The sequence below is a fragment of the Thalia democratica genome, chromosome 4, assembly GCF_965202585.1.
Source record: "Thalia democratica chromosome 4, ktThaDemo2.hap1.1, whole genome shotgun sequence".
Lineage (NCBI taxonomy): Eukaryota > Metazoa > Chordata > Thaliacea > Salpida > Salpidae > Thalia > Thalia democratica.
The window spans coordinates 47,794,292-47,822,066 of record NC_139168.1 but is presented as its reverse complement, the minus strand read 5'-3'; the positions used below and the strand labels follow the sequence as shown (position 1 = coordinate 47,822,066).

At 25.3% G+C, this 27,775-nt stretch overlaps 2 protein-coding genes across 2 annotated transcripts in view; one reads left to right on the top strand and one right to left on the bottom strand.

The window, feature by feature from the left end:
- The window catches only part of LOC145834172 (AN1-type zinc finger protein 4-like), a 30,513-nt gene extending 27,469 nt beyond the window's left edge, over positions 1-3,044 (bottom strand). The window contains exons 1-3 of the mRNA XM_082941540.1: positions 2,944-3,044; positions 2,634-2,700; positions 2,204-2,309 (exon numbers count right to left, since the gene is read on the bottom strand). Coding sequence (XP_082797666.1) covers positions 2,204-2,306 — 103 coding nt within the window. The 5' untranslated portion in view covers positions 2,307-2,309; positions 2,634-2,700; positions 2,944-3,044. The remainder of the gene's footprint in view (positions 1-2,203; positions 2,310-2,633; positions 2,701-2,943) is intronic.
- Positions 3,045-15,227: 12,183 nt separating this feature from the next.
- Positions 15,228-27,216, top strand: LOC145833409 (solute carrier family 23 member 2-like). Its single transcript, XM_082940588.1, has 10 exons — positions 15,228-15,377; positions 15,782-15,948; positions 16,648-16,876; positions 17,474-17,607; positions 18,825-18,903; positions 19,233-19,369; positions 19,847-20,017; positions 20,181-20,301; positions 26,598-26,770; positions 27,021-27,216. The coding sequence occupies exons 1-10, from the start codon at positions 15,228-15,230 to the stop codon at positions 27,214-27,216; spliced, it is 1,557 nt and encodes a 518-aa protein (XP_082796714.1).
- The last annotated feature ends 559 nt before the right edge of the window (positions 27,217-27,775 follow it).

Genomic DNA, 27,775 nt, shown 5'->3' with positions numbered 1-27,775 from the left:
AAACTGTACTTTGTTTAAACTTAGGCTCCTATTAGTAAAGCTATCTCTGTAGATATTAATAACTTTATAAAAGTACTTAGCTTGAAAAAAATAAAGCGTCAAAGTAAATAAGTGCAAAAGTTTGTGTTGAACAAATCTGACTTGTTATAAAAAACATACCACCAAAATTATCCTACCAATTAGAGAATCGAATCCTATAATAAAGTGTTGAAAAAATTTTAAAAGACTAATGTAATTAGGAACATAAAAAATTGTTTAAATTTAAAACACTAAAAAGTATCAATTTGTCATGAATAGAGGGAAGTAAAACAACTTTTTAATCAATCAAAACGATTTACAATTAGTATATGAGTATGCTAATTATAAGCAAGTATATAATTTAGTTTATTTTACATTTTAATTGAAAATTTTTTTGTTTTCTATAGCAACAAGAAAGACTTATACAGTTTGTAAACCTACAATGTAGATATATATATATATATACAAAATAAGGTTAATATTAAAACTTGAACACCTTCTACTGAGCTAACTTAAAGGGCTTTTAAATAATTTATTAAAATGACGATTTTAAAAATACTGGAACATATGTTTCATAAAGACAAAAAAATTGTCTTTAATCTTCAGTTCAAATTTAAAATAAAAAGCACTTTGGTAAACAAAGATGCAAAAGTTTACAAAAAAAACAAAAACAATATGACGTAAGAATTGAACATTGTACATTACAAATATTCAGTACAAAAATCGATCTACCATCTAACTAATCAAACAACTAAAATTAACGAAAACAACAGGTAATTGACTATAAAATACTTCAAAATTTGTTGTATTTTAAGAGGAGCTTTTTCAAATGTCAACAAGACAATATGAATTCACTCCTCTTATCTTAAAAAATATTAACATATTTTAGACAGGATCTTTAATTTTCACAATAATATTTTTTTTATAATGCAAAGAAGACTTAATGAAAACTAAAAGTAAAAAAATTGCTAAATAGTTCTAAAGATAGATTTTTAGTCATTTTTTTTTTAGTTTTGAGCAAATTGACTATGAAGAATGTATTCTTTATATGTTCTAATCTAAAACTTTTAATTAAACTTACTTAATCTCAAATACTAATTAAAGCTATTATCTCCCATAGATAAACATTTTATATCATATAACTTAAGCTTTTAAATAAGGACCAATGTTAGAGTTGTAGAAAAATGGGCACTCCAATGGCCTAAAGAATTAAGTATCTTTATTTTCAAAATAAAAAACACATTGTTGTAATAGAATACTACAAATGCAAATAAATTATTCTAAACTTTTTTTATTGGTCATTTTTAATTATACCAGAGAATAAAAACCAGGAAGCTGTCAAATTTGTACAAGCGTACAAAATTGTACAAAGTAATAAATATAAACTTTTGCACGTAGACATTTTTGCACAAGGGGATAAAATTGCACTAAAACACTTTTACATGAGCAGAAAGTATTCTACGGATACATTTTTGCACAGGTTAAACTTTTTTTTTTTAATTATCACTGTTACCCCTAAACCTTACCCTTGGTCGGTAGCTTTTTTATTCTTTTTAATTAATTTATTTTTAGTTATTTTTATTTTTTTAATAGTAATTTTCATTAGTTATTTTTTTTACTTTTATTATCACTGTTACCCCTAACCCTTACCCTTGGTCAGTAACTTTTTTTTTTTATTAATTTAATTTTTAGTTTTTTTTTTTTTTATATATTTGTTTTTTTTTTACTCTTGTACAAAAATTGTAACTTGTGTAAAATTCACTCTTGGTGCAAAATTGTCTTTGTGCAAAAGTATCTTTGTGCAATTTAGTAACCTTGTGAAATTTTGACCCGCTTTCATAAAAACTATATGTTTAATAAGATTAGTCTGTAAATCCCATTGTAAAAAGATCTTAATGATAAACTATTCTTTTTTTAAATTCAAAAACTTAAGTTTTATAGGTTAACATTGTGCAGTTACATTTATTTGTAGACTGAGTATACACTAAGACTTTATACAAAACTAACTGTATAGTTTGTATATTTTGTAAAACTTACTCAAAGTTTAGACTTTAGACTCTAATAAAGTATGTTAGTTTTACATTATTTAAACTAAAGGCAAGTTATGTTTACTACAATAACTATTAACAAATTGAACTTTCATATAGCTGATGAAGTTCATATAATAAAATGTTAACTTACTAACCTTCTAAGCGCTGGATTTTAGTTTTAACAGACAAAATAGTTTCAAACGGTGATACAATCAACTCAAAACAAGTACCAGTGAGCGACTCAACATATATTTCCATTACCTGTAAGTTTGTTTAATATTAGTACTATTATATTATTAGTATATTGCAAGTATTAAGTAAATAACTGTTTATTTAATACTATTAAATTTTATTTTTGACCTTTTTTTTTTTAACTTGTATTAACAAATATAATTAACTTTGATACTTCTAAATCCTTGAACAATAATAATTTGATTAAGACTATTTTTTCTTCAATGTTTATAACTCATTACCACTACAAATAACTATTACCACTACATTGAGTTTTTTTTTACAGTAGGGTTTTATTTAATCAATAACACTAGCTGTGGAAAAGTAAGGAAGTAAGTAACAAAATTCACTAACCAATGAGTACAAATTAAAATGCTTTACAGCACATTGTTTATATCTGTTGTACCCAAAAAAATCCAGTCTGTAATAAAAAGACTATAAATGAAAACATAAAACTTTTAACTTTGTAACAGTTGTTAAACAAAAGTTATGCTTCAGTATACTACATAAATCGTAATTACAAAACATAAACCATAGTTTATTTATTAATTAAATGACAGCATCTTATTAAACTGTTTATAAATATAAAAAGTTTGGTAACAAATCTTAATATGTTACTAAAGGTTTTTAAGAAAACATTTCTAAATTAAAAATAACACCTTACCTGCCATCATATAACGATGGAAGACTAATTGCAATTTACTAGTTTCTTAAATTCATCTACTTTAGCAAAGAATACTTTATGCTTAATTGTTGTTGATTTCTACAAAAACTAATATAAGAAAAATAATACAACTAATATAGAAATTTAAACTATTAAATATTATTTTTAAATAGTTAAATGACTATAACTCTAACTTAATCTTCAAACAAACATTCATATTTTGTAAAAAAAATAAATGTTTATTTATTATATATAAAAATATTTTACACAAATTATAATAAAATTTCTTATCTTTTCTTACTAAACTAAAATAATAACAATAAGAACTTCAAATAAGTTACTAAAAGAAGCTTATATGTTAAACTGAAATTAAACTAAAAAACACTAAGGACATAGGGGTTTCAATTTTTTTTTTACTAAAATTAACACTGGTTCTTTTAAGAAAGCTTTAAGTATAAACTACAAGCCAGATTTTATATAAAAGAGAAATATATTTAACTTTAGAGACATGATGACTTTTGTAACAAGCTTTTCAGAAAAAATGTGAGACGCAAATTCTTCATTGTCAATTTTTTCCAAAGTTAAAGAATTTACTAAAAATTTATCTTCACTCTAATTTGTAACCTAGAGACCTCAGAATTTTAGGAAGCATTCCTTAAATAAATAGTTTAAAAGAAATAACACATATTTTTTTATTTAAAAACATATTCCAGATTAAAAAACAAAAATATTTATTTATTTAACTCTTTTATAAAATTAGAAAGTTTTATGCAAGTGAATTCATATACAGTAGACTACCGCTTAAGTACGCAAATTGAACCCAACCAAAAAGTGCGTACTTAGCACGGGTAGTGCGTACTCTTTGACGACATAGTATAATATGAAATTTAGTTATTTGTTTTTTTCTTACAACTAGCCACCAAATAATTAAGCCAAATAAACAAGTGTTTTTATTTTAAATAAAATTTATACATAATTCTAATATGCAAAATGTTTTAATAGATTTTAAAATGGTTTATTTTTTATATAAAAAGTTTCTACATAATTAATACATACATTTAATATAGAAAGTCAATGTCTTATCTGAGCAGGACTCGCACAGAAAGAAACCCAAGCAGCTCACACTTTTTGACATGATGAAGTAGAGCTAAGATTTTATTTTTATTTTTATAGATTGCTAGTCAAGCTAAGTTTAGAATAAACCTAGTTTTGTTTTTTACAGCTGAGATTTTTATTAAACATTTAATTTAGAAAGTAATACATTTTTTATAATTTTCAATTAGCTAAAAAGTGTTAAATTTTTATTTATTTGAAAGAAATACGTTTCAGGACTGTTTTTGTAAGAAAGTTTATATCAGTAGAAACATTTATAGTATAAGTGCACAACGATGAGATGCTTTTTTTTTTAAATATTTATATATTATAATATTATAACTAAAAAATATATAAAAAAATTAGAATTTTTTTTTATCTTTCTGAATAAGTGCGTACTTAAGGCGGGGTGCGTACCAAAAAAAAGTGCGTACTTAAGCGGTAGTCTACTGTAGTAGTAATATTCTAACTGTAAAACTTTTAACCAAATTAATTTAAAATGGAGATGATAGACCTTTAGTGAAAGTCTTTTTTTTTTCCTTTTTTGCACTTTCCATTAGGAACCCATTGAGTTTACCTAACTTGCTTGTTATACTTGTTATGAAGTTATTTCAAATTTTCTAAATCACTTAAAATGTCTAATAGCTAAGATAAAATTTGAAGCAAAATAAGAATGACTTATAAAAAACAAGGTGGACCCCTTTTATAGCCTTAACAGATTTTAAATCAGAAGTTAGGACATAGGGAAAAGGAAAGGAATTTTTTTCACAAAATATTATGCTATTTTTTATTTTTAGGATTATAAATGAACTCTTATAAGTTTTTTTTTATAGAATATAAAAATATAGTTCAAATTTTGAGATAATGTCATTGTTATAAAAAGCTTTGATACAAACTTATGTACAGAATTTCTTTATTGTCAACTTTTTTTGTTTATTAAGACTTTTCTTTATATCTATCTAATTTTTAGTTTTTGAGCTACAAATTTCAAAACTTTAGGAAGCATTTCTAAAATAGTTAAGAAGCTTTTGCATGTTGGGATCACTAAAGTATAAAAATTATAATGTTATAAAAAAAAATTTTATACAATTATTGTTCAAAAGTAAACATCCTTTGATAAAATTTTTAATAATATTACTGGCCAAACTTATAAAATTCAAAAATAGTTTAAAAAGTAAAAAGATAATTGGTTTAAAATTAAGAAGAAATGTTTTAGAATTTAGACCAATGTTTATAAAAAGCAGATTTGTTAGGGTCAGAGCAGGCACACAACAAACATATCTCATTATCATTTATAATACATAAAATTGCCCTCAAGTAACAATCAGCATCACCACTTTGGGCTGATATACAAAGATATTGTTTATTGAACAACAAATAAAAGCGCTCAAAATGTTTGGTCCTAAGATCTGATGCACAAAAAAAAAATTTGGTTATCATTTTGCACACCACTAAGATACTTTTTAACCTCTTGTCCAGGACAATACTGAAATTGAAATAAAATTAGCCACAAACTTTTTTGAAGTAATTGAATCCAATTAGGATTTCAACTTAGACTAAACAAAACAGCTTCAAAAAACTTTGTTTACAAGACCTTAAATGTGTTCTTTAATTTAGCTTGTTCACCTTAACATGTTCTTAATGTTGTATGTATATTGTATTCTTATTAATATATTAAACTATTTATATATTATGAATATTGAAAAACATAAAAATTAAAAAAAAATATATCAAAGTTATTTTAAACATTAAAAATTCAGTCTAAGACACTTTTTGAAGTGAAAAAAAACAGCAAGATTAACTAAATGTGTAGTTTCTGTTTGTAACATAACCTAAAACTATTGAAAAGCTAAATGTATTTGATTTTAATGCAATAAACCGTTACTCAAAACCTTCCAAAAATCATTTGGGTTAAAGAAGCAAATTAAAGTTTTTTTTTTTCTTATGAAGATTTTAATTCATACAAATTTAAAAATCAAACAAAATCAAAAGTAGAACTTATATTTTATAACTTTTAAGCTTATAAAAGTATGAAAAGCATCAATCTGGATGTAGTCATTTTTTATCTTATTCATATTAAACAATGCAATCTTTAAATTACAGATATTGAAGAGCTCTTTTATTAACTAATTCAGCATTAAGCATACCTGTTGGATTGCCATAACACCCACCAAAACATTTTGGTCTATTACTTTTCTAAACATCTCTAATTATAGTGTAGCTAAAAATTATCATACCAAACTATTCGATTTACTATCTTATTTAACTTTTTTTATCGATTTACTATCTTATTTAACTTTTTTTATTTTAAACTCGCCATTTCTAAATTATACATTACTAGCTTACAATGTTAGCTTTTACAACTCTTTTATGATTTATTTATAGTTTGCAAGTTTCCCGATTGAACGAACTTAAATCATTAATTTAAGTAATTATTAAATAGCGCTACTTATTAATGGATAACCAAAAACTTCTTCCTTATATATCTTAAATAAATCTTGGATTTCTACTCATAATTTTCAACTCTAACATTCTAAACTCTTTTTTGAAATTTAAACGAACACTTGTAGTTTGCCTTAAATTCTCAACAATAATTACTTAAAAATATTATTATACTTTTTTACACGCTAAAAAAAGACGCTCAAATATTTGGTCCTGTGACATGGTGCACAAAAAACTTTTCGGTAATTGAGTCACACACTTCGAATACCTTTTAACGTCTTGTCCAGAACGTTAATTATTTTTTGTTATTAGAACAAAATAGTTATTTAATTATATAATAAATTTCTATTGAAAAGTTAATTTAATATTAAAAACTATTTTTTGAGAATTTTTTATGTACCTATTTTTTATTAACATAAAACTTAACTTCTACTATAATATCAAATTTCTGCTAAATTATAAAACTTAAGCTTATCAGTTCTATTTAACTCAAACTATACAATTTTAACAAAAGTAATCTATTTTTGAGTTATGTATAATTTTTTTTTAGCTTAATAGTTTAATAGATCATAACTATTAATAAAATTAATAAAAGGTTTTTTTAACAATAAAATTGTATAAATTTAAATTTACATTTTACGACTGAACTACAACTAAATTTAAAAGTAGTAGTTAGTTTTAAAAGATAATAAAACAAAATTAATACTGAGTTGAGTACTAACTGACTACTTCAAGTTATAAAATTTAGTTAGTTCAGGGTCAGCAACCTTATATAAGTCGCGGGCTATTTTTTTATATCAAGTTTGTTCGCTGGCAGCACTTGTTTTTAAATATTTGTAAAAATCTGTACAAAAATAGTATTCTAAACAAAAAATGTCATAAAAAATAAGCACCAGTATAAAGAAATTATTTAACTGAAAGCCTAATTGTAAATTTTTACCAATGATTTTTTAATTAGTTTTACAAGTATTTGATTTTAGCTGAAAATGACCGGCCTGCAGTTATTAAATTTATATAATTTGCTGAAAAATTCAAGCAATAGCTTGTATAAAACAAATTATTTTATTCTAATTGGACAGTTTGTAATAAACTATTTTAAAGCTCTTAAAGTGGACTCTGTAAAAAATGATTTAGTTTACCTAACTTGATTCTTTTCTATATATATGCATACTTTATGGACACAACTGTTATTCCTAAGCTAATTAGTAAGTAGAAACTAATTTGTAAAACATCGATAATAGATAGTGAAGAAATTAAATGCAATAAAATCATAAAGGATTAAACTAAAAATTTCTTAGTAAAAAAATTAAAATACTGGGCAATGAAAGTTGATTTATTTTACCTTATTCCATTTTTATACATATTCTTAAATAATACTAACCTTAATAGTTATTAAATATTAATAAACCGCAAACTACAAATTCAACCTAACATACCAAAAGGCAAATGAAAAAACAACAAAAACAAAGAAATTAAAAAAATTGTTTATTTCAACCCACCTTTTTCCTTAACTGTAGCAACCAAAATAGGCAAAGAATTCTTAAACTTGGTAAATAAACACTTTGACACAAACCACCCATACCACAAAATTTTTAACAAGAACACACTCAAAATTTTTTATAGCTGTATGGAAAGTTTCAAAACAAAAATTCTTAGACACAATAACAAAATATTAAACAGCCTAAACTTCATACAACAACAAAAAAACCTGCAACTGCAGGAAAGAAAAATGCCTTTTAAGCAATAACTGCCTAACAAAAAGTATAATCTACCGAGCTAACTATAAAAACAGACGATTTACGTGGGTTCCACTAGTTACTAGTACAACATTTAAAAACAGATATAGCAACCACAAAGCAAGCTTTACTAACAAATAAAAAAGACACAATACAAATTATCGAACTATACTTGGGAGTTAAAAGACGCAAACAAAGACTATAATTAAAAATGGGAAATACTCTGCAGAACCAAAACAAAAACGAAAAACAACAAAAAATGCCATTTATGTTGCTTGAAAAAGTACGAAATCGAAAAAATAAAAAAATATTTATTATTAAATAAAAGAAAAAAAAGGCAGCACTCTAGCCTCCACAATCAAAACATGTATTTTAAAAGAACAGAAACTACTAATTAATAACAAAAAATAACAATAAAATAAAACAAAAAACATAATCAACAAAGCAAAAAATAAGTTGACTTGTACATAAGTTGGTTTTAAAATAGGCTAATTAAAATTATTCAGTTTTATTCGAAACGTCACAATGTGTTTTTTGTGTGATTCTTTAAAATTTTTGCTATGTACTTAATCTCGTTCTTAAGATATGTCTTAAACATTGAAACTGAGTAAACGATTCGAAAATTATTTGATTTCTTTATATTATAAATATTCTTAAATATATATATACTATCAACACAACTATAATTGCTAAATAGTTAGTAAATAGAAACTAATATGTAATACATCGATGATTAATAGTGAAGAATTTAAATGCAATGAAATTATAAAGGATTAGATTAAAAGGTTCTTCGTAAAAAAAAATATTGGGCAGCGCAATTTGAACTATTTATTCTTATGTTATCTTGAAAATTATGTATAGTAGTTTAAACTTCTGTTTATTAAAGTTCCTTTACCAAGTTGGTCACAGAGTTTATAATAACACTCGAGGAGAATATCGAAAGTACTGATAACTAAGCTGATTATAAACTGTCCACATAAAAACTTAATTGAATTTTATTTATGTTTAAAACTAAATAAAGGTTGAGGTATTTTATGAGTTATGTAGCATACAGTTGCTTTTAAGTTAATTAATAATTTGTTTAAAAAGTTACTGACGCTAGTGTTTACTTTTGAAGTAACTTTTTTTAAAGTAATTTATTATAAGTCTCGATAAAATAGTAAAAAGTATACAATAATGACTTTTATATAAAAAAATTAGTTTTTATAAATACAATTTTAATGTTGTTATTATAAATATTTCATTTATTAATACGAAATTGTTTAAGATTAACTAACGTTATAATAAATTAAAAAGAGCTTTTTAAATTAATGTAATACTACTAAAGTTGTTAGCTTATTTACTTATTACCCAACTCATATTTGCTTATAACCCAACTCTATTTAAACCAAATTTTCTTGTTAGACGGGTTAAAAGATATCTTTGGTTTAAATAGAGTTGGGTTATACAGAGACAATGGTCTAGCTGTATTGCCCAACTCTTCTGGCTTTAAAGTTAAGAAGCTAAAAAAACAAACTCATGCCTTCTTCAAATCTATGGGGTTGAGAGTCACTGTGGAATCTCCACTAGTGATAACTGACTTCCTAGATGTGAAGCTCAACTTGAATGATATCTCTTTTATGCCTAACAGGAAACAAAACGCTAAAATTATGTATGTCAACAAACAATCAAGCCACCCTAAAAACATTATAAAACAAATTCCTAACATAATAAATCAACGCCTAAATAAACGATCAAGCAAAGAAGAAAATTTTCTAAAGACTAAAGATGAATATGAAAAAAATAATGAAAAAATGCGGATACGACAACAAACTTAAATTTGAAAAACCTGAGCAACAACCTAATAATCAAAAACACAAAAGAAAAAGAAATGTAATCTGGTACAACCCTCCTTTTAGCAATTCTGTAAAAACTAATATTTGAAGAAAATTTATAAATCTAGTCAAAAAACACTTCAATAAACAAAATCCGCTAACAAAAATTTTCAACAAACATAATATGCGAATAAGTTATTCGTGTACGGCAAATTTAGAGAATATCTTTAAGGCAAACAACCAAAAAATTTTAAATCAAAACTCAGGAATTCAAAGTCAATGTGGCTGCGCTGGTAGCTGTAAATATAATTTGAAAGGGAGTAATTGCCGTTCAGAGAACATTGTCTACAAGGCCACAGTTAACTCTGGCGTTGAGACGAGGTTCTATGTCGGCTTGTGCTCGACTCAGTTTAGATTCAGGTATGCCAATCATAAAAAAATCTTTTAAAGGCGGCATATATGAAAATGACACTGAACTTTCGAAGAATGTTTGTGGCTTAAAGCGCAGTGGCATTGACTTCGAAATATCCTAGGAAGTTATAAAAAGAGCACAGTCTATAGCCGACGGCAATAGCCCAATATGTAGGCTGTGTCTCAAAGAAGCATCAGCCGTTTTATATGCACTGAAAGACAAGAGATGCCTAAACAAAAGAAGCGAGTTTGTATCGTCTTATAGACATATAAAAAAGTCGCTTTTAAAGTTTAACAAGTTTTAATTTCATCTTAAAATAACCTAAATTTCAATTTGCATCTTAATTTTATCTTTATCTCTTTCAATTATCTGTCCTAGTATATAGTTACTCACTGAAGTTATATGAATTTTTGCTAGTTTATTGTCGATTGGTAAATTAATTTTTGCACAAGCCGTTTTGCATGATTTTTGATAGTTTCAAAATTACGTCATAATCTATTTATGAAAATTTTTTTTAACTTTCATTAGTGATTTTGTTTTGTGCTTTATTTTAAACTTGTTTTGAAGCTGATGAGTGAATAGTCACGAAACTCGAGTCCTTTGAGTTTTGCATCTTTAAATAAACCTTTTTAATAATAAAGCCCTCAAGCTGGGCTCAGTGTGAAAAATTTAGTTTATCAAGTTAAATAACTTAATTCTATATATATATATATATAAAGTAAGGTTATTGTTCAAACTTGAACGACTTCTACAGAGCCCATATTATATATATAATATTTAATGTTAACAAAAAATTTCACACCTAAACCCTGATTTAATTTGAATATCTTTTAAGCTTTTAAGTTTTGAAGTACATTGAGATGGAGTAAGCTATATATATATTGCTTATTGAACGATAAAAAAAGCGCTCAAAATATTAGTCAAAGGACCTGGTGTACGACAAAACTTTACGGTTATCGAGTCGTACACCAAAGCTCTTAAGAAGCAGTTGTTTATTTTTAGTGAGTTACATGTTTAAAGTTGAATATACATAAACTATTGACTTAGCTTTGATTGACCTCGTAACCTAAACAATAATGCATTTATTCAAATAAATATTTAACGACTTTTTTTTATTCAATCAGCAAACAAGGGTTTCTAGGTTCAAAGAAAATAAGATTAATTAACAGTTGTTTATCTGAAGTTGTATGCACCTATTCAAAAAATAATAAGAAGGGATAAATAGCAATAACTATAACACTCAAATAATAGAAAAACAATAAATTGATGAGTTTCTAGAAAGTATTAATAAATAGAATAAATTGAAATTTTGTAAATATTTTTTTATTCAAAGTTATTAAGCCTATTTTATGTCTATTTCAAACAGCTTGCGAGATTTTGTGTTAATTTTTTTTTTGTATAATTTAAATCATACTTAGCTGTAAAAAATTGTCAAAAAGGAACAACTATTATTAATGTTTCAATTTAATTTGTATATAGATGATATCAAAGGTATAAAAAAACTGATTTATTAAACTAATTATCTTTAGCTTGTTATTTTGTTTTTTGTTCAATTGCTTAAATTACAATTAAGACTCAAAAAAGGCATAGAACTTTCTGTATAATAAGAAAAAAGTGTAACAAAAAAAAAGATATATTAAATAGTATATCTGATAGGTTTTTGTAGATTTAAACAAGTTTTAAATTGCTAATAACGATCAGTTTATAGTTTAAATAAAATAAACAATTTTTGATAAATTTGTTCCAAAAGAACAACACTAAATCTAGAATACTCTTAAGTTTAAGCAAAAAATTACACTTTGCAACAAGCTTAATAATAATTGACTATTACATTAATAACTAAGGTCATATATAAAAAAAAAGTGATATAAGAAAAATGTTTTATAGTCAAAAGAACTTTAATAAATATAAAATGATTTAATGCTTTATAATAAACTCTTCTCTTTTATTTAAACTAGTTTTTATTTGGTGTTGCAAACTCTTTGATTTAAAATACTTGTTTTTTCTAATCAAAACGTTTTTTAATAATCTAAACGTTGTGTATTATGCCTGACTAATAGCTTATAAATTAACATTTAAATCCAGCGAATAATAAAAATAGTTGTTATATATTTGAGTAACTTGTATAAACTTTTAAAGACTTCACAAAAATAAACTTTACAAATTTAATTATTTTTAACGTCTGTGTCAAAGGTTAGGTAACATTAGGTAACAATGATATTATATAGTAACTTACAAAACAAACATTTACTTAGTTGTTTGAATAAACAAGCCATATTTTGTTGCAAGTAAATTTGTAACTAAGAATAATATATTAGTGTACTAAAGTAAAATAACTTTACTATAATAAAAACAAAATTTTTAGGAACATTACATTTTTATAACAACCCTATATTCTGAAAAATTACAAAAAATATTTTTTTAAAGCTTTATTTTATATCGTTATCTTTAATGTATAGAAACGAAAAGTAAACTGGAAAACGCTGTCGATATCTATCTTTATAGCAAAATATATGATAGGTTACCAATTAAGAGTTTATTAACTACTAAGAATTCCATTTTACAGGAAAAGAATAAAATGATAAAGTTTCATTAAGACTAATATTATTTGTTTTAAATTTTTTCTTCATTCTTGAGATATTTGATTTAAAACATATTATTTAGTTTTTTTCGCTGTAGTGCTATGTTAGTTATAAATTTTCAGAAAATTTATTATGATAAAAGTTTTGTACCTTGTACTAAACAATTAATCCAATAACTTTTGATAAAATTTATTAATCTTGTTTAAAACACGCTTAATATAATTACAACGATTGATGCATAGTTTTGGTATAAACACGTGATTGAATTTTCATTATGTGCTCAATACAGACACAAACAATTTTGGTTTTATGGATAAAAAAATTAATTTCAATTATTAAATAACACCAACTACTTTCTTTTATCTTATTAATATTAGTGACTATAAAACATGTTTTTAAACATATATTTCTTCCATAACGTTCGTTTCCATAACTTGATGCATAACTTTACTTTGTAATTTTGCTTGTAACAAATATCCTTTACAGTCAAACTACGCCTTTGAAATCGTTTTTTTAATAATAATTTGTTAGAACTTATAAGTTTATTTTTAATTGTATCTAATTTTCTCACAAACTTTTTAACCTACTAGTTTAGCATTGTTGTTTAAAAACAATACTCTTATATAACTTTAAAATTATCAAACGTTGGTCTGTATAGTTAAAAAAAACAGAGATTAAAAATTTTATAAATTTTAACTTTAAAACAATCGGTATCAATATTTGAAACTAAAAAAGCACTAAAAAAGTATTTTACAACAAACCAAGTTTGTTTATATTTCAAAAGAAGTGGCTACTAAAGCACAGTATAAAAGTTCAAGATATACACTTTAAATAAAAAAGTAAACCTAAAGCTCAGTCTTATTTGCATATTTGCTGAGTCAGCATTTAAAAAACAGCTTTTTTATTTTCATTTTTTATTCATAAACTTATCCCTAACCCATCTTACCCAAACATATAAAAAGTTTATCATAAAATAACTTTTTAATAAATAAAAACAAAAAAATTATGAAAAAGAAAACTTTTTTATTTTGCTGACTCAGCAAATATGAGTGACTATTATGGCCACGACAGAGCTTTAAGTTTAATAGCCCTTTAAATCTTACCTTATTTAGTAAAACTTAAAGTCTATAATTAAAACTCTGTTTGATTTAGACCTTTTTTACTTTTTTTCAATGAAACAAAAATACTCGTACGAAAATTGTATAGTGAAATTGAATCGTAATACAACTTATTGCTTGTTATATTAAGCTTCATAATAAGATCGTGTAATACTTTCTTTGTTATATAAGTAGTTCTAGAAGTACTTTTTAGTTATTACGCTCATAAAAACTGTAAAAAATAAGTTAATTAACTAAAGTTTATACTTAAATATTAAAATAAATAACTCAAGTTTATTTTTATAGAAAAGTTTTAAAGTAATTTTAAAGAAATATAAGTAATATAATTTGTGAATAAGGTCAAGTTTTCTTTAAATTCCTTAAGTAATAGTTATAATTTTAAAAGATTAATTTTTTTTTGAACTTATTTGTAACTTAACTTCTTTATAACTGATCAAAATATTTCTTATAAATTTTAAGTTCTAATTGTAAAAACTAAATAACAAACATTATTTTTGTTGTAATAGCATTTCTACGTGTTAATAGAATATATTCTCATGGTTCCTAGTATTTAGACCCGTTAAATATGTGTAATTTTTTTTTTAAGAGTATTGTACACGTTTCTTTATTTAAGTTTGATTTCACAATACTAAGTTTTTTTATACTACCATGTAACTAATTGTATTAGAAAAATATTCGAAAGTTTGTTTATGTTGTACTAACTTAAAACTTACTTGTTTAATTCATGGAAAACCTGCTTTAAAAAAACTCATCTGTAAATCAATTAGAACTCGCAAATTAAAACTATGTGTTTTAGTGTGTGCTTATTTTTTTTTCTTTCATTGACTAACAATTTAGACTTTTGAAAAGAGAAAAAAAATAAGTTTTAAAATAATAAGATAATATGTGCTATTTTCAAAAACATTTTCAAGTTAAATATTAACCATACTGTGTAACTGTAATAAACATCAACTGCTCATATATAAGTTGTTGCGTATGTGTTGTGAACGATAAATGTTTACTAGTTTACTAAAACCTAGGTACGACTTGTTTAAAAAACTTATTCATAAGAAAATTTATACATAGATTTATATTTACACAATAATTAAATGTCTCAAACATCAATTGAAAAAGAAGTCGAAAACGAAGAAAAATTAATATCAAACAGCTTTGAAAGTGATGAGCGTAAAAAATGTTCGCTAATTTATAGAATTAACGAAAATCCTCCCATTCATTTAACTTTCTTGTTTGCATTACAAGTAAGACTTTTAAACTATATAAATCATGTTTAAAAATATCTACATTATTATTTTTTGAATTTTAAGTGAGACAACATGTAATAAAATGAAAATTGTAAAAGCGTTCTTTTTTGTTTGAAGAGTATACACTGAAAAAAAAAAAGTTTTAAAGTTTTGTTACCTAAAAAAACTATAGTTTAAATTACAAAGAAAACAAAAATTAAAAAGCTTTCAAGTACTAATTGTATTTTTAAGTACTGAGTTGCATTTTTAAACTTACTTATATCAATATATTTTATAAGTTGCAATAAATAAAAAACATTTCGAACGGTGATTTCAAAAAATCATAACTAAGATAAAAACTAAAAGTATTCATTATATTTAATATAAACTTATAAAACCAATAATGTTTATTTTCGTTTAAGCAATGCATGCTGTCTATGTTTTCATCTATGGTATACCCGATGCTTTATAGCAAAGCTGCATGCTTGCCTAGCAACGAAAAAGGTGACTACGTTCTGGCTCTTTTGGCAGGTTCTGTACTTGTAGGTGATGGAATAGCAACAGTCATACAAACTACTTTTGGCACGAGGTTAAAAACATAAGATAAATAAATAAAAACTGATACGTTTAAAGAGATATTTTTAATTAAATACCTATAAATAGTTCTGTACGATATAGAAATAAAAATTTACAATTTTTTTTTGATGTATTTCTGTTTATAATTTATTAATCATAAAAGTTTTTGACAATCTTAAAATATTATAAAAACATAAATTTTTAACTGTTTTTGGTCTCGAGTATTTAGTAAAAATTTTCAAGCTTAGGAAAACTGCCCTTTAAAATTTTATAAACGTTTGAAGTTTGCGACGATGTCAAATATAAACAAAAATAATAATTGACAATTTTTTTTCAAATAATATCATTTGTAAAGTATAATAAGCTACTTTAGATATTTATTTAGTCACACATTAAAATTCTTAAAAAGAAAAAAACTCTTGACGTATACTCATTATATAGAGATGAAAGATGTTTGAATAAAAATTATCAAATGTTTGTAATAGACAAGAACAAACTATATTAAAAAGCAGAAAACCTATAACAAACTATAACTAAATATAAGCTTTACTTACTATTAACCAACAGTTTACATAATTTTTTAGATAATTTACAAGTATAGACCAAACTCATAAAAAACAAGAAAAGTTTTTTAATCAAAATAAATACTAATTTTAACTTTATAGATAAAAAAACAAATTTTCAATACAACATTATTATTATTTTTTTGCAGATTACCTATAATGCAAGGAGCTTCGTTTGCTTTCCTTCTTCCAACTCTTTCAGTTTTAAGCCTTCCTCACAATTTGTGTCCAGAACCATTGAATGAAACCATGTCAAGCAATTTTAGTCAACTTACAAACACTTATGGTGAAGAGGCAACCGTCAACGAAACGCTCTACTTGGATACAAACGGAGAAGTAGTAGGCTATGATGGTCTGTGGAAACGTAGAGTTAATGAAGTTAGTACAAAAACTAAGTATATGAACTTCCTTCAGAGAAAATTATCAGTAGGCTGTACTGAAAGTTTAATTTTATAAGTCATTAACACTAATATTTCAAAACTAGTTTCAAAAACAGTTTTTTTTCAATCAAAACAAACAGAGTTGCTACATTTAAAAAACAATTCAGTTATTGCAAACAGTATTTAACATATTTATTTTGATTTTGATTATGCTTAAGGTTCAAAAAGCTTTTAATAACAAATATTATTGTTCTGTAAAGTAGATTTTATTATTCTTTATATCTTTGGAAAACGTATTTATAAAACGTACTAAAAAGTAATGTATTTTGTATACATATTTAAAGTTAAATAAAAATCACTGTTTTTGTTAAAAACTGCAAGCTAAATAAGCTACGAACTTTTTTTTAATGAAATAAGTTAGCATCAGACTAAAATATTCAAATAGGAAAATACTTCTGAGAGTATACTTTTGTTAATGTAATAATTAAAACTTTGTTTTAATTGATCAAAAAAGAGATATATTAAATCGAAAAGTAATGTTCCGTTCATGTAAATATAACTTGTTTAAAATCTTTAATACAACAATACGTTCAAGATAACGGGAGGTCTTATTCTTTCGGCTTTGTTTGAAACATTTGCAGGAATGTTGGGGCTGATAGGCCTGCTAACCCGGTTGATCGGGCCAATAACAATAGCTAATTGTATTGCGATGATTGGTTTAGATCTAGTGTATGTGGTACCTAATCATGCTAAATACAGTTGGTTAATGACAGTTTTGTAAGTTTTTTTTGAATTTTTGGAATAAAATGTTTATTTATTTAAGATATTTTTAGTTATATTTCCTAGATTGTGTATAAGATATCAAAAAAAAAGTTTAGATTTACAAAATTTTATATGCTAGATTTTTTAGTTATTGCTTAAAAGATTACACAATTTTCTAGATAGTAACAGCCAAAAAAGATTAATTGTAATGTAATACGTTTGATTTTATCAGACAAAACAGAAAAATATACTTCATTGTATAAACTAAAGTAGTTTTTAAGTTTTTAAACTCAAAAGAGAAAATTCTACTAAGTCTATAATATTATCTAAAACTTTTAACAATCAATCATTTTACAATAAAGTTTAAACTACTCTCATTTAATTTAATATTAATTGAATTAAAAAATAGTTAATCATTGTGTCTTTAAAATTAGAAATATTATAAGGCAATCCTAACTGTTTATATAGAAAAATTCAATCATTTAAAGAAGTAAAACATTGAATATTATTAAACATTGCTGTTTTCAAAAAATAGTCATATATAAAAATAAGTATTTTTTTATTTACTTATTATACAGCTTAAACAGTGCTGTTTTAAATTTTAGTAAATTTGATTTTAAAAAATATGTATATTTTTGTTGGTTTATTTTTCTTTAAGTTTTAAAACTGACTAGTAGTTTAATCCTATACAATTTTTTTATACATTTTTAAACTATCATTTAAGTTTTTATCTCTTATTTGATTATATAGCATAGTTGTAATAAAACAACTATAAGTGCAAAACTATTTTAAATATTTTAATTTTAATCAACTAAAATTATGTTTGACGTGTAATAATTTTTAAACTTTACTTATTTGTTGTTTGTTTGTTTATGTTAAAATTTGTTATTATAAAAAATATCAACTTAGTTTAGAAAAGAGTATTTTAGCTTAAATTTAAAAGAAGTTTTCACAATTTCGTAATGATTATAGTTTGTTTTGTTATTTATTTTAAAATCTTCAGTTAATAAATAACTAAATAACTACAAAAAACAACTTTTGAAACTTGTAAATTTTATAAAATATTTATAGTAGAAGAGTAATCAGATAAAACATAAAAAATTAACGTATTCAGAACGTTAGAAAATTCTTTATTATTATTTTTAAACCACAAATAGCTTTATGACTTAAGTTTTATATTTTAGCGTTGCAGTAGTCCTCATAGTGACTTCACAGTACATTTCAAACGTATCAATTCCATGTATTTCTTATACAAGGAGGAAAGTTAAAATAACTAAATTTCCTATATTCAAACTGTTTTCGGTATTAGTTATAGTTATTTACTTATAATATTTTTTTGTTTACGCTTTAGTTTGGCTCATTTAAAGTATAAATATTAAAACACTTATTGTTTAACAGATAATTTTTTTAAATGTTAAGAATGAAGATAAGCTTTAGTAAAATACTTTACTAAATATGTTTTATAATTTTTTTTAACATCTAAATAAACTTTTGGTTTAGTTATTTCACAGTTTAAAATTTTAAAGTAATTATTATTCTTTGCAAACAAATTTAAACGATTAAAACTAATTAAATGTTGGCAAATGTCGTAGGTTCTAGTCGCAATTTCATGTGGATGGTTCTTGTCATACATACTTACGATAACCAACTATTTTCCAAACGATCCAAACCAACTTTCATATTTTGCGAGAACAGATGCTAAAATTGAATCTGTACATACAAGTCCTTGGTAATTATTACAGTATTTCAAAATTAACATTTCTAAAAAATTATTATAGTAAGTTTTTGCAAAATGTTTTAAGCATATTTTTGAAACTGCGTAATAAGTTTAACTTTTGTGTAAATAAGCATTTACAAACTCAATAAAATCAATATTTAAATTTTTTGGACAATATTAAAAAGTTTTATATCATTTTGTAAAATACTAAATTAGTGGCAATATGTTATTTATAAACACTGATACTAATTATTTTAAGACTTCAATCGACATTATGATTAAAATAATTTTGCAACAATTTATCAAAATTTATTATTAGTTATCTACTATAAATAATTTGAGTTTAATCAAGTTTCTAAGTATTTCAAAGAAAAAGTTAAAAGCTGTGTGTTACCCTACATAAAGTTTATAAAGTATAGTTGATAAAGTAAAAACGAATATCTGAAATATTTAAAATATCTCTTAATCTAATATTAGAAGTTTTTATAGGTTTAGACTTCCTTACCCGTTTCAATTTGGTTTACCAACATTCACTGTAGCAAGCTTTGTTGCTATGTTGTCAGGGACGATAGCTTCAATAATTGAATCGATCGGAGATTATTCAGCATGTGCTTCCTTCTGTGAAGTTGCTTCACCTCCTCCTAAACATGCTGTAAACAGGTATGGTTTATCAGTGAATTGTTTAGAAAATTTAAAAAGCTTAATTAAAAATTAAGTTTTTGTGAAAAACCAAGTTATTTAAGTTATTTTATTTGATATATTTAACAATATTTCTGTACATTGTGTCACTCAAGTAGTAACTTTAACAACTGATACATTACAGAGGAATTATGTTGGAAGGAATTGGTTGCATAGTAACTAGTATCCTAGGCACGGGATCTGGAACCACTTCTTTCAGTCAAAACGTTGCAGCTATACAAATTACTAGAGTTGCTAGTCGTCGAGTAAGTTTTATTTTTAGTTTTTTATTAATCACTCTTATTGCTTTATCAATCTTTTTGGTTAGCGAAAAAAAAAAAACACAGCTGACAGTTTTCTTTTTCATACAAAATTTTAGGAAATGTTAGGTTTAGTTACAAAACGTATATAACATCATGTAATGCAAGTAAAAAGCTTACAACCACCCAAGGACGCCAATTATAACCAACAAGGTTGTAGGTTACTTAAATTAAACTTTGTTGTTATAGTGTAGTGTACAACCACACTACAAACCATTATAAAACTTAAACATAATTATAACTAAATTTTACTTAAGAGGGCTTCTAAATATTATTATATTTAAACTAGGCATGACAATCATTGGTTTTATTTAATATGAAAGCACATATCAATCACTAAAAAATAAATAACCGTGCACAAAATAATATTATCAATAACTCTATGCTTTAGAAATTACTTTGAATGTTATTATAACTTTAAATCACTATTTTGATTTAAAAAAATATTTTTAGTAACGTATAAAATAAAACAAAACTTAAATACTTAGAATTTAAATTTTAAAAAATACTTATAAGAATTAATAAACATAGTTAAAAAAATTTACAATAAACAATATAAATAGACTTAGTTCAATTCCGGAACTACATCTGGAAGATCTTGACTCGAATATCTCTGTGGCTGGTTTATAAGTCTATATCTTGAAATTTAAAATTTCATCAGATCAACTTGCTTTCTAATTGACTGATTTTGTATTATTTAATATCAAACAAATGGAACATCAGTGATACTGGTACTCCATCAAAAAAAAAAAACAATAAATAAATAAAACTTTAAATTGTTATTTAAATCTAAAAAAGGTAAACGATAAATAGAGTAGTTTAAGTTGGTATTTCAAAAAAAAAAACACAATAAAAGACTTATAAAATCACTGTAAAATTGGTTTGTAAACTTGAAAAAATAAGAAAAACATAAAAATATTTTGTAGTACTTAAGTTGAAAAATAAGATTTAGAACATTTCAAACGTAAAGCTACAAGTAACACTTAATAATTTTTACAAGTTTTAATGTATATTTAAGTACGAATTAAATCCAGCCCGTCAAGCTTTGCGGCAATTTTTTGAAGTTGAGATAGCTTGCAAAAAGCAACATAAACTAAAACTTGTTTTTGATAAAAGCTATATGTTGTTATTTTTAATAAGTAGACCTTAGACCAAACTTTTTGAGAGCTTTTTTATCGTGTAATAAACAATGTTCGAATAACGGTTAAGTTATTAAAACTTTGCAGTAAAGTTAGTTTTTAACAAATATTTGACAAAACTATAAGTCGCTTAAAAATTTTCATTTAAGCTTTCCCTAGAAAAACTTGCTAACAAATGAAAAAAATATACCAACAGAGATCCACAATGTCCTCTGTCATAAAAACAGCTTACTTATCTATTTCAACTTTTCTTATGATATATTCGTAAACATTTTAAAGATCATTGGTCTAAGTTTGTTTTTTGTCACTTATCAAAGCTTTGAACTGAGAAATTACAGTTTTTACGAATGATATAAACTATTAATTCACGTATAGGACTTATTGCTGCTTGTTAAGATGCGGACTAGATAAAGGTTTTTATGAATATCATTAATATTTTTCTTAATTAAGCATGTGTAGTTTTTTTAGTGAATAAATTTAATTTAAAGTAATTTTAAAGCAAGTATATTATAAATTAAAATTATACTTATATTGAATTATACTAAAAAAGGAAGCTTTAGTATACTTTAAGATTTAAGAGTAGGCTATTCTAACAAATTTTAATAAGACTACTTTAACAGTCGTAATTAAACATTACGTTTATTAGCTACATACAGAAAAACTGATAATGCGGACATGGCTAGTCTCATTGGCCCCGTGCTTTCGAACATATTTGTTGGTTACTTTGAATTTAAGTAGTTTCAAAACCTCAAAATTGATATACATGAATTGATTATATTTTATTTAATATAAAATTATTCCTAAACTAAGAACAAATAAGAATAAAATTACTTACACTTTAAATTATCACTATGACTGTATCGGAAGTAAGTCTCAAAAATTTAATTAAGGAGATAAATGTATAAGTATTTACCTAGTTTAACTATGTTTTGTATTACAGACTTTATTATTCTTGTAATTAGTTTGTGAATAAAGATATATTTATTTATGATAAAGTCAAGCTGAATTGAATCAACAATGCCTGTGGTTAAATGCCCTCTTGAGAGTTGCACATATGAAACACCAGACGTCGATTCTTCTGTAGTTGCCTCTTTGCTTATCATTCACAACAATGTTCACATTAGTGCAAATTCTAAAAAACCAAAGCCTCCAAAGATGGACCGTCCTCGAATAGGGACAGACTGCAATGAAGAGGGTTGGAACATATTTGTACAAAAGTGGACTATTTTTAAAGATAGCATAGAGATGACAAATGTAGAAAAACGCCGTCAACTGTACCAGTGCTGTGAGGAAGATCTAGGGGATGCTATTCTTAAGGGACATGAAGATGTAGTAAATTTAAGTGAGCAAGAGCTTTTAAGGAGGATCAAGCAGCTTGCAGTTATTCCTGTTTCAGTTGTTGTACGACGATCAGACTTTCTTAGTGCAAGACAGGATTTGACTGAAAATACTAGATCATTTGCCGCCCGTTTAAAGGGAAAAGCCAGTACATGCTCGTACACATGTAAATGCCCAAAGGATGGCTGTAATCAAATGATAGATTTTACAGACATAATCCTAAAAGATGTCATGGTAACAGGTTTAGTGGATGAGGATATCCGTAAAGAGGTGCTAGGATGGGAAAGTCTAGATGAAAGAAATGTCAATGAGACAATCGGTTTTATTGAAGGAAAAGAGATGGCACGTGATGCAATGTCGAAACCTGCTGTTACAGCCTCAGTTTTCTCATACAAATCCTCAAAGAAAACCACACTAAAACCAAATGGTAAAATACCCTGTGGCATATGTAAAAAATCAACTGATAAATTTGTTTGGAGCAGTAAAAATATGAGGTATATTGAGTGTTCTGCCTGTAAACAATGCTGGATAAAGTCCCGTAAAAAAGTTTATCAAAGTCACCAAAATTATGCTGATGAGTCAAATGCACTTGTAGTTGATGGATTGTATACACAAAAATTTGATAACTTTTTCAGCCGAGGTCGTAGGAAAAATATGTTCGAGCGTAAAAACGTCAAGAAGAAAAAGGAGGTACAGGGACAGAAAAATGTATTTCTACACACTGGATGGCGACCAAAACCGCAAAAATCCCAATGCAATCCTCACCTACCACCAAATGATAAGAAGTCATTACCTTACGTCAGAAAGAGTGTTATGACTTACAATAACCTGCAGATCTCAAAAACGTGGCGTGATATTTGGAATAAAAAGAAAGAATCTCTCAGTATTCGTTTTGTTAAGTCTCTGGAGAATATAAGTGAGAACACAAAATCTTTGCCACCTTTGAATTGCGGTGATCATGTCGTGATACTAAATCAAACAGGTAACTTTCCTAGCAAGTGGGGGAAAAGTGGAGTGGTGGTGGAAGTGAAGGACTGTCATCAATGTGTTGTCAAAGTTGATGGATCAGGTCGCTTAAGTGTTCAAAATCGTAAGTTTCTAAGAAGATTTACCCCTCCTGTTTGCAAATGTCTAAGTAGTATCCCTTATCTGAGAAAAGAAAACATACCACTGTAAAGTTTGTCTTTTCTGGTAAAGTTGAGAAAAAAGATGTCAAGAAAAGTTTTGATTTTCTGTGTTTCCATAAGGAAGATTCTTTTTGAATAAGCATTGTGTAATTTCCCTCTGTACTAATGGCTTTCTTCAAAATTGATGTTGAACTGGAATGGCTCGGATTTGCTTTGATCTATATTTTCTTGACTTATATTTTATACAGAAAAGCAAACAGACCACCAAAGTTTAATTGCAAACAATAATGTGTCCGGGATGAGTGTGTGAAATTATCGGATTATTTGCAGCGTTTCCGTGTAAGACTTTATGATATTTTTCAAAAGCTTCGTGACACCGATGTTGCTGTTATTCATTTATTGTCAAGTTGGAATGTTGACTGTAAATTAATGTTTTATGGTCTAACTAATGAATGAGTTTCAGTCTAATGGTGACGTCATAAAGTTTGTAGTTGACTTTGCAGCAGACTTGTCTAAATCTAAATCTAAATCTGTTCAAAGTAATCTTGGATGAGGACGCAGGGATTGACTTTCAAAAATTCGAACTATTAGTTGGTATCGAGTATTTGGAAAATAAGTGTAGCAGTATTTCCTCAGTGTTTGATGCCATCAGTAATGCACATTCTACTTTGTTTGAAGTCAAAATTAGGATAAAGATGTTTATCGGCAAATTAAGTTAAGTTTCAAGTTAATTATATGAGTGGCGTGTGGTTTCGTTCTTCAAAGCTGAAAAGTTCAAATCGGTGAAGCAATTAAGTTTTTGAATGCTTGTATTCAGCAAAGTGAAGAAAAGTAAAGATTAAGTCTCAAATTTTTGTTACTGTTTGTTTGTTTAAGTTGTAGTTAGTTTTAACAAATCATTTAATAGTGAACTAAGTTAATCGTAATTTTTTAAATGTTTTTGTCTTCTTGAGTTTAATTTCGTTGAATTTTAGACCTGAAAAATGTGTTTAAATTGTAAAAGATTGTTTTAAAATAATTTTGTTTCGCTAGGTAAATTTATCGTTTTATCTCCTTCGTAGATAAAATCTGGGGGGAGATGTATAAGTATTTACCTAGTTTAACTATGTTTTGTATTACAGACTTTATCATTCTTGTAATTAGTTTGTGAATAAACTCAAATAAGAAAGATATATTTATTTAATAAAAGCACATTTCTATATTTTTAAGAATTTATTTGATAATTGAAACTAATAAGCCATACAAGAGTACACCTGCTATCGCAGAAAGTTATTCAATAGTTAACATTGCTTTAAAAACTACCAAAAGGATAATATTAATTATTTGCTAACGTAATATCTATTATTTTAGTGTTACAGAGACGTTAATTATTAAAACTTATAGACCAAACATTGGTGACCAAACCTGTGTAAATTACAAAAAGTCATATCTAAAAACTAAGACAAATTATCATTTAGGATTTTTTGTTCATAAAAACGAAGAACTATAAAACTAAATAATTGAATAAAAAACGTGTTTACTCTTATTTCAAAAAACTACGTAAACAGTTACAGCTAGACTATAGGGTCGTATTTTTTTTTACTGTTTCACTTAATCTAAATAAAAATGCTAAGTCTATAGATCAAAACTAATAGTTTAATATTTTTTTTAATCTAATTAGAAATTAAGCATGATTTAGTATTTCAAAGTATTGCAAAATTGTTTAATAATGTTGTTCACAAACGTAACAAGTTAAGAACATTTTACTCAATACCAAAAAAAAATATTTTGAATCGTAAATCACGCTTTTCAATTATAACATTATGAAATATCCCTGTATTTTAATTAGTTAACGTTAGAGGAAAGTGCTTACTAACAGACCTGGTCTTACTAAACATGCTTACGGCAGAGCAAGTTAGAATCACGCAGGTGTAACATTTTCTTCGGTAGTCTGTTTTTATTCAAGTTTTTTATGAAAAACAAGCTAAAAGTTTACGGTAGTTTAAGGATACAAAGCTACAACAAAGATATTAATAGTAAGTTTTTAATGAGTTAATTATTAGAACTTGAATTAAAGGGTTATTATGGGTACAATATTTAATAATAAAAAAAAATATATAAATATATTTGATAAAAGCTTAAGTTGAAAAGTTAATTCATTTCTTTTTTTTAACTGCGAACATAAAGCTAATGGCAATAGCTTAATGTAAAATGAGCTTGGGTTTCAAAGCTAGTTTTTGAAAATAGTTTTTGACAAGTTGTGCACAGAAGTTTTGACAAAAAATATACATTTTTTCTTTAAAATAGACTACTTATGCAAAATAGACGCTTAGTATAAACCTAAACACCTATTAAGCTCAACTACCGTTACTGAGAACTAAATTTTGTTGACCTGAGAAAAATTGTCAAAACTGCTTTGAATATTTTAATTTTTCCAGTTGACAGCCTTCAAAACTTAAAGACGATTATAGAAATATACATACGTTTTGTTTCTGTAAAAAAAAAACTCTCAACTACAAAGTCTGTATCGTAATAGAAAATATCGTTTTTTTTATTGAAAGACTTTCCAATTTCGAATTATTTTTTCTAATTTAATTAGTTTAGTGAATATTGTTGATTAAAAACAGTTCTAAATTGTATTTTCTGCAAAAAAATACAGGTGGGTCAAGTAGCGGGAATAATTTTGATTATCATAGGTTGTTTCACAAAGTTAGGTTCAATTGTTTTAACGATACCAGAACCTGTGTTTGGTGGAGTTTTTATTATTTTGTTTGCTATGATACTTTCTGTTGGTCTTGCAAACCTTAAAACTGTTGATCTTGATTCAAACAGGTTTGTTACTATCTGTATTTACTAAAAAGTAATAATAAATTTATAAAGTCACAACTTTAAAAAAAAAACTTTTGTTTTAACTTTAAGTTAAAGCGCCTTAAGTTTAGGATAACACTTCAAGTATAAAAAATAAAACTAATAATCTATGGGTATTCAAGTTTATTATAAAATGTTCAGTTTCTAGATTCTGTTAAAAGAACATTTAAACTAGAATTAAAATAAAAAGTTTAAACTCATATTATTTTTTTAGAAATCTTTTTGTTATTGGCATATCTTTTTTTCTTGGTCGCATGATCCCGGACTGCGTTATGAAGGGGTACTTTGTTATAGAAACAGGGATTGAAAGTATAGATCAGGTACTTCAGGTATTGCTGATTTCCTCACTATTCGTTGGATCTTTTGTCTCAGTTGTATTTGACAACACATTACCTGGTTATAAATGTTAAAACTATTTAACTTTCTGAGTATAAATAAAACTAGTTTCAAAAATTTTAAGTACTGTCTTATGATAAAAAAAAAGAATTACAGTTAGTTTACAAAAGAAAATTATGTTAAAACCAGGTACTTTGAAAGAAAGAGGATTCATATCAAATTCAAAAACTCTCCAAAATTCAAAAGATTGCAGTGTCTACGAAATTTCATATTTAAAGAACTCTTGGTTAGTTATAATGAAATAATTTAATTGTTTTTTGTTAATTTTTAACTAGTATAGATCCTGACTTATATTGCTGTACAGCTTTAGATGAAATATAAAAATAAAAATCAAAATACTTACAACCTAACTGCAGTAAGTGTAACACTTTATTAGGTTTTACTTTAGAACTTTACCAAGCTTTACTTCTTTTAAACTCTAAAAACAAAGTTTTATAAACCTATATATATTTATACCTGTTTTTTAACTATCTGATGAAGCAATGAAAAACATATAAACATTTTAAACATTAATTTGTTCAATTTAACTTAAATAACCGAAAAAATATAGTATTGAACTTTTTTTAATTAAAA